The 10,877-nt window shown below is 39.3% G+C and overlaps 1 protein-coding gene across 4 annotated transcripts; it reads left to right on the top strand.

Moving 5' to 3' along the window:
- Nucleotides 1–216: 216 nt before the first annotated feature.
- On the top strand, nt 217–10,166 carry LOC116202754. 4 transcript variants are annotated; one of them, XR_004156149.1, is made up of 9 exons: nt 217–2,322; nt 3,313–3,670; nt 4,333–4,417; nt 4,529–4,585; nt 5,053–5,112; nt 5,437–5,658; nt 7,049–8,308; nt 9,034–9,360; nt 9,521–9,655. XR_004156149.1 is itself a non-coding variant. In XM_031534364.1 (9 exons), exons 2-9 carry the CDS (start codon nt 981–983, stop codon nt 9,863–9,865), a joined length of 3,729 nt encoding a protein of 1,242 aa, XP_031390224.1. In that variant the 5' UTR covers nt 218–405; nt 811–980; the 3' UTR covers nt 9,866–10,166. The 4 variants fall into 4 exon arrangements, 3 of the variants coding, with proteins under 3 accessions (XP_031390224.1, XP_031390223.1, XP_031390222.1); XM_031534364.1 differs by lacking the exon at nt 9,034–9,360 and having other exon boundaries at nt 218–405; nt 811–2,322; nt 9,521–10,166; XM_031534363.1 differs by lacking the exon at nt 9,034–9,360 and having other exon boundaries at nt 218–2,223; nt 9,521–10,166.
- Nucleotides 10,167–10,877: the final 711 nt, after the last annotated feature.

Raw genomic sequence — 10,877 nt, 5'->3', positions numbered from 1 at the left:
TTTACTAAGGTCCGCAGGCAGTTCGGCATGGGCCTGTGCCGCAGTATAGTTCCCTGGGCCTTGAAAGGATTGTTGGGCCGACTGATGATGAAAGCCCTGTTGGGCTGACTGACCGGGCCTCCATTGCCCACGATTCAGTTGGGCTTGGCGCTGATGAGATGGGCCACCCGAATAGGAGTTACCCGGGCCTCCTAAAAAACGAAAACCCGACTCCTCCTCCACCGCCTTGTTTGTTCTGCAGAGTCGAGGGAGAAGACGCCGAGTTCCTCCCGCCCGGCCGAGAGCCACCAGCGCCGGATCCCTTCGGATTTCTCTGGTCGGAACCCGGATACCCATTCAGCTGGTAGCAAGAGGCCCGAAAATGGCCATTCCGACCGCAGTAATCGCAAAACGGGCGGCTTCGAGGTTTGTGTTCTCCTCTGCTGAAATTGCTGAAATTAGGGTTAGGGTTTGATCCCCCGCCGAAATCAGGACTGATTTTTGCTGCAAAACCGAGCGATTCAGAAATTGTTTCTCTGCCGTGTGTGATTAATCGTTGTGCCTCGTCGTTTGCTGCAATCGAATGTGCCCTGTTCGCATTTGGCAGTGGCTCCATGCTCAAAATTTGCGAACGGATGGTCTGGAACTCGGGATTGAGTCCTATTAGGAACTGATGCAATGTATATGTCTATGGTTGTGATTTACTGAGAACCTCAACTTCATCTCCTATCATTGAGCATCAGCTTTTACTTAAGAAAAATCAAATGGCTTCATGTTTTAATGGACAATCTTCAAAGAGTGAGCATATTAGTAAGGAGAACATGATCTCAGCTGCAGAAAGCACTCGTCAAGCCCATGGGAGTCCAATAAGGCATGAGGAAGATGAAGATGAGGATGAGGATATTGATTTTAATCCTTTCCTAAAGGAAACTCTTTCGAATGAAACTTCGTCAAGTTTGAGCTCAGAAGTTGAAGGGCCAGAGGATGCTGATTGTAATGTGATGAAGCCTTTCCATACAGGAGTAGCAAATTCATCTCACTTGACGGATGAACTTCAGAGCTGTACTCTTGCAGATTCTAAGCATACAGGGGAGGAACTTCCGCTTTGTACCACAGTTTCTCAAGAAGAACCATGTGAAGAAGAACTACAACAGAGAGTGCCAGAGGCTTCATGTCAAACTGAAAATGCAATTTTCCAGGAAGAAGATCATGCAACAAAGGGAGGTGATTTTGATGGTATTTTTGAAAATGAGGCAGCACATGGTGAGAAGTACGGAGTGCTTTCAGATGATGATGAGGATGCCATTTGCAAGCGTACTAGAGCCCGTTATTCTCTTGTGAGTTTCACTCTCGATGAGCTTGAGAGTTTTCTGCAGGAAACTGATGACGATGAAGATCTGCAAAATTTTGATGATGAAGAGGAGTACAAAAAATTTCTCGCGGCTGTTTTACTGGGTGGAGATGATGATGGACCAGCAACCCCAGAAAATGGGAATATTGATGATGAAGACGAAGATAACGATGCAGACTTTGAGATTGAATTGGAAGAAGCACTTGATAGTGATATTGACGATAGACAAACAGATAAAACCCAAAATTTGCCCAATGATAGATCTCGAAGGAGGCCTGAGACAAGGCAGAACAGACGCCGAAGCATCTCTTCAGGGAACAAAAATAAGTTACTGGAGCAGGCAAAAAGACCTTTACGTCCCCTTTTACCTTTATTACCAGTTGGACAAAATACATCTACGCCAGCAGCTAATGGAAGATCGTTAACCGCTGATGTTACTCCAGGCTGTTCAGTGTTTGCAGCAGATAGTGGCTACATTAGTGGATTCACTCCTTACCAAATCGGGCAGTTATATTGCCTGATTCATGAACATGTGCAGCTTCTAATTCAGATATATTCTCTTTGTATTCTTGACCCTTCTAAGCAACAAATTGCCTCCCAGGTTCAGGAATTGATCCTTGAGATCGTTGACAAACGTGATCAGGTTTTAGCACGGAGGAATGTACCATACCCTGCCGATCTTTTTCGAGCTCCATACCTTATGTCATCAGTATCAGATGGATCTCGCAGATTACACCAGGAACAATTTGTTATGGAACCCTTTGCCATGAATAATGCAGAAGGAGTGAACTCTGCTTCAGATCGTATGGAAGCAACTGGAGATGTTTGCCCTTCTAATCAACATCCTGAAAATATTTGTGCTAGTCGGGCGGGTTCTTCTCAAATGTTTCAAGGTCTCCTCTCGGTACCTATAATAGATGGTCCAGTATTATCCATTTTGGATGTGGCGCCACTCAATTTAGTTAAGAACTTTATGGATGATATGTCCATCGGTAGGTGCTCTTACATTATTCACTTTCTTTGAGAGTTTAAAATTTAGCTTTGAAAAATAAAGGAAGAAAGTTAATTGCTTTTTCATCCTGAAATGAAGTGTTTTGAGTTTAGAAGTTTGGTCTTCTTAATGGAGGTTGTTAATGTGTTTAGTATGCTCATAATCTCTTTGAACCACTGATTTTCTAAAGTCAACATAACAAAAGAGTATTTTAAGTACCCTCTTTTACAGAGCCAGCAGTCCAGACATCATTTTGGGGCATTCACAAATTTTGAAATCAAGTTCATCGCATGCTATCTTAGGCAATCAAGTTGCTGTGTTCACTTTCCACTTTTGACCTAAATAATATATATATATTTCACTTACTAGCAATGCCGTTCCTCCAGTACTTGTTCTAATTCATCAGATAATCTTTCTGTCTTTTTACACATTATAATAATTATAAGATCTATTTTTTTCCTTTTCATGTAAAATTTGTTTTCCTTTTCACTCATATTTTGCTTGGTCCTTTAGAAATCAACTTTCTTTTGGTACACAATAATTTCTCTTTTTGCTGGTGAAAAGCAAAGTATAGTCAAGCCAAATTCACAAAGAGACTTTCTTTGGGGGCGGGGTGGGGGTTCATAATTCTTCTTGTATCCATGCTACTCATTCAAGTCTTAAATTAGGCAACTATATACAAAATTTTGGCTTGTACTGTCACTGTGAGTTTCAGGAATGAATTGGGAGTTTTCCAGAAACCTTGATTTAGTCAACTTGACATGAATTCAGATGAGTTTTCCTATGTTACAGCCAAACACTAATATAAGAAAATTTTTCATTTCAACACTATCTGCAATAATTCGCTAAAAGCATTGACAACTCATGAGTTTTTAACACTTATTCATTAGGTGTTATCTTTCAGCACATTTTGACCTCCTTGAGTAGTGGCAACCAGACATTAATGACTTAATACTCAATTACATGTTTGATCTGCGACATACTCTTGCAGCTGTTCGGGAACATCGGCGGCGACGTGTCGAATCCAGCTATGATATTCGTGCTGAGAGGGAGCCTTTATTCTTGCTTCCAAATTTTTTATCTGCTGCTCAAGTTAATGGGGATGGCGTGAGAGGAGAGCTCCCTGCAGACGTCAATAAAGGGCCGTCTTCCTCCAGTCAACCATATAAGAAGTCATTGGCAGCAGCACTGGTCGAAACTACAAAGAAGCAATCAGTTGCTTTGGTTCCAAAGGAAGTTGCTAAGTTAGCCCAGAAGTTCTTCCCACTTTTTAATCAAGCATTATTTCCTCATAAACCGCCCCCGGCTTCTGTCACAAATCGGGTGCTATTTACTGATGCTGAGGATGAGTAAGTCATATGCTTCTGGCTTGTTCATTTGAACTTGCTATATTGCCATTATGTTTCTTCATTAATTGCTATTTCTACTCCTGGGACATCCTGGAAGGTGCATTACATTTTGTTTCAGTCTCCTGGATAATGAATAATGAACAAGAAGGAATCATGGCTGATACACTTTGAACAGAATCTTGGTTGCAAAAAATGTAGTGCCATGACAGTTTATTGAAGAATTAAGGTTAATTTCATGCCATTTCTCTCCCCAGATGGACCCTGTGAAACGTAAAAGTTATATTTGCAATATAAAATCTGACTTCTGATTTATGGCACAAATCACTTCTTGATGGACAAAAAGTGGGGTAAAAGGAAAATCATGGAGATTGTACCTTTCGATATTGTTTTGCCTTGTATTTCCTTTTCTCATATCATGACTAGTAGTGTGTCTTGAAAGGAGGATTTCTTCTCCTATAATATTTTTCCTTCATGAGAAGGAAGCTACACCTAATAAAAGGTGTCGCCTTCGAATGAGAAAATCCAATCCAAGGGAAAGTCTCCTCCAGACCATTGTCACCCTGTTCATTTATAGGATGTTGAGTTCTCCCATTATCCAATTTTTCCTTCCTCGAATCAGTAGAGAATAAAAATAAGAAGTTTTCATTTGTCGCATACCACAGATTACTGGCTCTGGGAATGATGGAATATAACACAGATTGGAAGGCTATCCAGGAACGCTTTCTTCCTTGCAAATCTAAGCATCAGGTGATCCTTATGTTTGACTCTTTATGCATTGTGCAACGTTTTGATATCCTTATAGTGATTTACTTGGCATTTAATATCTTTCTCATTTGCTTCGTGAAAATTTTGTTGCAGATTTTCGTTAGACAGAAAAATCGGTGCTCATCTAAAGCTCCAGAGAATCCAATTAAGGTATGAGGGAAATTTTATGATATGTAAAAACATCCACAAAATCCATTGGGTCGTATAAATAATGCCGATGATTTTATCTACACAAGTCCAAATTGATTTTTAGCTGTCTTCTATGTCACTGCAATCACTCACAAATTCCATCCGGCAGTACTGGCTAGAAATCTTTAAGATAACGTTTTGACACTATTAGATGAGCTAAACAATCTTTCATTTTAATTTGTCAATGGTTGATTTTGAATGTCAAAATGGAGAACAGACAATTTTCAAAGTACACAACAGATATTTTTGACGGTAAGGTTGGACATCTAAAAGTTGGCAAATAATAAAAAGGTATACATTTTTTCCCTTGGCTTCTGATGGAAGATGCAATCACTGCATTAGTCTGAGCAGTGTCTGTTGAATAAGTATCCCTTGTGCATTTATTAATAAGATTACATGTTGATATAATTCCATGGCACTTTATGCAGGCAGTTCGGAGGATGAAAACATCTCCATTGACTACAGAAGAGATGAAATATATACAGGAGGTATGTTTCACTAAGAAAACATATTATTTTTTCACCAGTAGGGTAGAATTTTGGTTGGCCAGTTAAAGATGCTTACTTGCGAAGGATGGGTAAATTTTCTCAGTAAATGTGTATTATCAGTATATTTGATTTTCCGGATGGCAAATGTTTTAGTGATAGTGTGTTGGGAAAATTTTGCATTTGCTAGGAAGATTACTCTTACTCTAATGCAATAAAGCTTTATCTTATGAAATTTTCATAAGTTCACCTTTAGGTTGACCTCCTAGACGCTTATTGTTTTTTTGACTTTTGTGTTCCTTTATATGATCCAACTGATGTCTCCAGGGACTCAAATTTTACAAACTTGACTGGATGTCTGTATGGAGGTTTATAGTTCCGCATAGAGACCCATCTTTGTTACCTCGTCAGTGGCGCACTGCTTTGGGAACCCAGAAGTCGTACAAGCAGAATGCATTGAGAAAAGAGAAGAGACGCATGTATGAAGCAGAACGAAGAAGGCGAAAAGCTGCAGATCTGGGGAGTTGGCCGCATGGATCAGAGAAGGAGGTATTATTATGCTTTGGATCCAAAAATTGTTACATGCAGTACCCTGTTTTACTGCTTTTAATGATTTCCTCTCAAAAGTTCTCATAAGTTATAGCTGTAGCACAACTGCACAAAAATGGCTAATTTGGAGCAAGACAGGAGCATAGGTTTTAGGACAGTCGGACATTATGCTGAGCTACTGAGCTCATGGTTTGATCAGATTCAGTTGGTCTTTTTTCTTTTGATAAGTAATTGGTCCAATTTGATTTAATGAAATTAATATGAGAATCATTTACAGCATTGAATGTACAAACATTTTAAAGGATGTTCAAGGCAAGACCTGGCCGTATTATTCAGAGAGCCAGCATGAACTGGCCCCTTTGAATTGGTTCACTTGCATATCTCGTTTTCTGTTTCCTACTTGTACCAGTATGACCAGCTGATTAGAAGAAAGCTAAACAATCTCATTTGAAGAAATCTACAGCTTTACCTGTCCACCTGGCTTGATTGTCTGCTGTCTTATTGTGTTTATATCATTTTTTTTTATTATGCATGGAGAAAAGATTGCAGTATGTTTGTAGAGGAATGACTCATCATGACATGAAAGGCGATGATCATGCCTATTCAGTCTCAATTGCTGTGTCTATTTGAATTGTTCTCTTTTATGAAAAAAAATGCATATATCAATGGGGCGCATCAACTGGATGAGGAGCTTGCCCAGATAGGCTTGGAAATTTTCAGTCAAGTCCATCTTCTGCTAATCAATGAACCTTCTCTCCTCTCCTCCCCTTTTCCTTATCTGATTGGTGAACCAGTCAGATACTGAGGGAGGATATCCTTAGCAAAACCTTGAGAAATTTTTGTTGCAAATAATTGCCAACATACAATCTTGCCAGCTAACTAAGATTCCATGCTGATTCCTTTTCTGTGCCTCCAGGCTAAAAGGGAGCTTGGTTTGGTGATGGTCAGATTGTAACTTGAAATTAATCTTGATAAATGGGAATTTGTTTCCAAATTCAACTTAATTGAATTAAATGACATGGTCTGGAAGATAAGTAAAGGTGGTTAACAATTTATCTTTTAATTTCATTATTTGATGAATCGTTGGTTCCATTATATTGAATTTTAAGCTAATTACATTGTTTTTGGCTTAATTTCATTATCAATATCATTTTCATGATTGTAAGTCGAATTATTTAAGTTGTTGAGATTCCAAACACTAAATAGTAGTAGAATTCAATTGAACTTGATTAAATTCTCTCTTTTAGTGATTACACAGGATAAATGGATTCAATAAAACTCCCACTTATATGCTAATTTCTTTCTGTAGTTCTCAGCTCTGTGTTTGTTCTGCATTGCCTTCTATTAGAAGAAAATATAAACTTTTTTGTGCGTTTTCTGATTACTGCAGGATTTTCGGGCTGAAGCTGGTGGTGGTGGCGACAACAGCAGTGGAGATGATTGCGTTGATGACCCAGAAGAAGCTTATGTCCACGAGGCGTTTTTAGCTGACTGGAGACCAGGCATATCAGGTCCTATGCCCAATCAGCCTCAAAGAACTCAAATCACAGAGCCGCTCAACAATCAGATGGCTGTGGAGGGACAGTACCATGTAGGAAACATCCCTCAGTATATTACTCAGTCCAATCATCTACAGCATCCTTTTCCTGCATCTCTGTTCTCAATGAATCAACCTGATCAAACAAATCCAAGGATAGAGACCGAACGTTTAGTGAAATTAGCACCAAATTTGCCCCCAGTCAATCTTCCTCGAAATGTTCGTGTTCTTTCTCAGTCAGCATACAGAACACATCAACATGTTGTCAAGGTAGGACCCATTTGTGAAACCAGAGCTGCTTATGTTCCAGATTTACATCAAGAAGACTCAAGAGTTGTCATGGAGAGAAGTGCTGGTGTTGGCGAGGAGAGATTCAACAGTACGGAACTTCAGATGCATCCTCTACTGTTCCAAGTCCCCGTTGATGGGCGTCTGCCTTATTACCCATCAAATTACACTACCAGTCCTTCAGGTTCCTTCAGTTTCTTTCCAGGAAAGCAGCCTCAGTTAAACCTTAGCCTTTTCCGGAGCCCTAATCCGATGATTCACGGTCCTAATAGTCTCACAAGATCTGTTACTCAGGATGTCAATTCTACATTATCTGGGATTGAATTTCATCCACTCCTTCAGAGAACTGATGATGGGGAGAGGAACTTGCAATCATCTGTTCGTTGTGATAACAACCGTGGCCAATTAGCCTCTGGTGCCTGTCCCCAAAGTCCTCTTGATAAAGCTAATGAGCTCGATTTGGAGATCCACCTGAGTTCTACATCAAGAAAAAATAAGGATTTAGAAAGTAGGGATAAAGAAAACTTAGGAGTTACATTTGTTGCCGATGAAAATAGCGATCCTTCATGCCAACCTCTTGAGAATCTGCCTTCAGCTGGGGCTTTGATCGAAAGAGGATCTCAAGAACTGCTTAATGACTTTGATCAGAGCTATGAGGACGCTGTAGATGATCAATCTCATCCTGAGATTGTCATGGAACAGGAAGAGTTGAGTGACTCTGAAGAAGAATTTGAGGAGCAGGTTGAGTTCGAGTGCGAAGAGATGGCCGATTCTGAAGAAGAGGATATGTCGGGCACAGAGCTTGTTTCTGAAGCCAGTAATAAGGTGCATGCACATTCTTATCTCTTTGTATACCTATATAATGTAGGGGTAAATTTCACTGACATAACACATTAAGTTTTCCCATAGCACATCAGAAACCATAGTTTTTTAGAGAGGACAATTACAACTTGATTTCAACTCATATTTGCTGTAGTTTACTATATAATTGCAACCCCTGCTAGATAGGAGATTTTGGTCACAGCATCATATTGCATGAACGAATCAATTTTTCGGCAATACAAACGATCCTTGTAGTATCATTAAGAAACGTCCATACCCCCGTTTTACAATTGGACAATGGCACCCCTTATTCCAATTATACTGACACCTCTGTAAGATTTTAAATCATACTAACACCACCCCAGTTGGGGTGTATTCTGTCTTTTGCAAAGTTAAAAGGGTACTATTGGACTTGAAAAAGGTGTTGTCATTATCCTATTTTAAAACTGGCGTATCGTAAATCTTTAAATATAACTACCAGGAGTGTCGCCGCAATTTACTAGTGATATTTTAGTTTTGACATGCGCACCATAGTGGGATTTAAGTGTTATATTAGCGCTGTGGGCCCGTGGCTAATATATGGCACATTTGCAGTTCTGAATGGGAGTAAGTGTCCTCTTTTAAATGCATGTGGTGTTGATGTTTCATGAGAGGACTATTGGTTGGTGCATTAACTTAAACACGGCTACTAACGACCTGCTGAAAATAGGGTTGTCAACGTATTTCAGGTGATTCGTGGGGGTTTCAGTGAATTCTCCGTGTTATATAATCGAAAGTTAACACAAAGATGTTTGATCATAGAGATGAGTCTTCAACTATTGAAGTTGATCTGATTATCAGGGCAAGAAAGTAGGGTCTATCAGGGGAAAAAATGGTGTTTCTCGAGGAGCAAATCTATCAGAAATTATTACATTCTAATATCTGGTGGGAAAGTCTTCAAAGCTCTGCCTGTTGAATCATGTCCAACACTGTTGTCTTCGTGCACACTTCTCTTTAATTTGTGGAATCTGTCAGTGACTTATTATTGGAAGCTTCATTTGGTTGTGTTGACCAAGGTAAACCGATGATCGGATGTTTTGCTTTAGTCGAGTTATACTGGGAGACAGTTTTCAAGAATAGTATAGGCACACCACTCCCATGTTCATGATGGATCAAGTCTTATTTCTTTATATTTGCCGGCATTTATTTTTCCTGACTCATTGATACTTTTACCAGGGTGACCCAAATCTTCCAGTGGAGAAGGTTCATATTCAGCCACAGGATGTCAAAGATCAAACAGTCCATAAACATTGTGGATCCGACACCTCTGCTGCCGGAAACAGCAGTAATCATCCTTCCTTCAACTTGGGCCGCACGCCCAATCCAAAGGATAAGAAGTCAAGCAAATCGTGGCTTAGTTTGGTTTCATCCCATGGTGAAGATCCTGCTGTTAAAAAGTCCTCATCCTCGCGTCCTAACAGATCTTGTAGGAAGACAAAAGAACCAGCTAAAACCGAGACCGATTCTCTGACGATGCCTCCGATTAGGAGACCTCGAAAGCGGCCTTGCAAGAACAGCTAGGATTGAAAACCAGGATTGCATGTAGATAGTGGGAACCACTGGTAATTGGGAGAGGATGAATTGATTGAGGTCAAGCTTGTAAAGTAGTGGAGAGATGTTTAGCTACTTAGTTTCGAGACAGTATATAGTTTTAACTCTAAACATACCCCATGAAACTGCAATTCGGGAATTTTGGGTCGTGTATATATGTGAACACTAGTTAGCGCTCCTGAGAAGATATATTTTCCATGTGAATATGATTGTAGATCCAAGAAATGAAGTATGAACTTCTGATAAATGTTATACAAAGCCTCTTTATACATTGTGATTGGCACTGGACGATTTCATTTGCCATGGCAAAAAGAAAAGGGGTTTATAGACAGTTTCATCCTAGATGGACGAGTATCAATCGAGTCGGATTCATAATTGTGCACCGATTGGATCCTCATATGTCATTTAGATCCCTCAATTTATCATTTGGTCCCTCTATTATCAATATTGTTCTATACATTGGTTTGGTCCCTTCATGCATCTATTAGGTTCTACAATACGTACACATTAATATCATCCTTATTCCCATGAACTCCAATAACTGTCCAAATGTTACTATTCAACTAGGTCATTCCGCCCCACTTGTACTTGAATTTTTAAGGAAAAAATTGGTATCTTAATATTGAATTTAAAATTTTGAAGTATTAGTATTAAATTATCCTTTTTTTGAGTAAAATAATCTCTTTTAATTTTTTTTTACCAATTTAGAAAATATGTTGTTAATTTAATTATAATTTTTTTTTCTTTTTGCTTATTATTGAAACTAATCTTTATTAGGGGTCGGTTCAACCGTCGTCACGAGGGGTATTGTCCTCCCGAGCATAATTTCTGCCTCCGTCTCTGTCAAGATTAACCATTGATACTAGACATAAGATGTGATCTATACGTGCCATGTATACGTCAAAGGACCAATCTGGAGAGAAATTGAAGTATGCGAGTGAGAAAAATAAAAGGAAAAAATTGGGAAAGGGGATAATAAGAA

Source organism: Punica granatum, chromosome 4, assembly GCF_007655135.1.
Source record: "Punica granatum isolate Tunisia-2019 chromosome 4, ASM765513v2, whole genome shotgun sequence".
Lineage (NCBI taxonomy): Eukaryota > Viridiplantae > Streptophyta > Magnoliopsida > Myrtales > Lythraceae > Punica > Punica granatum.
This window is presented reverse-complemented; position numbering and strand designations above follow the sequence as displayed.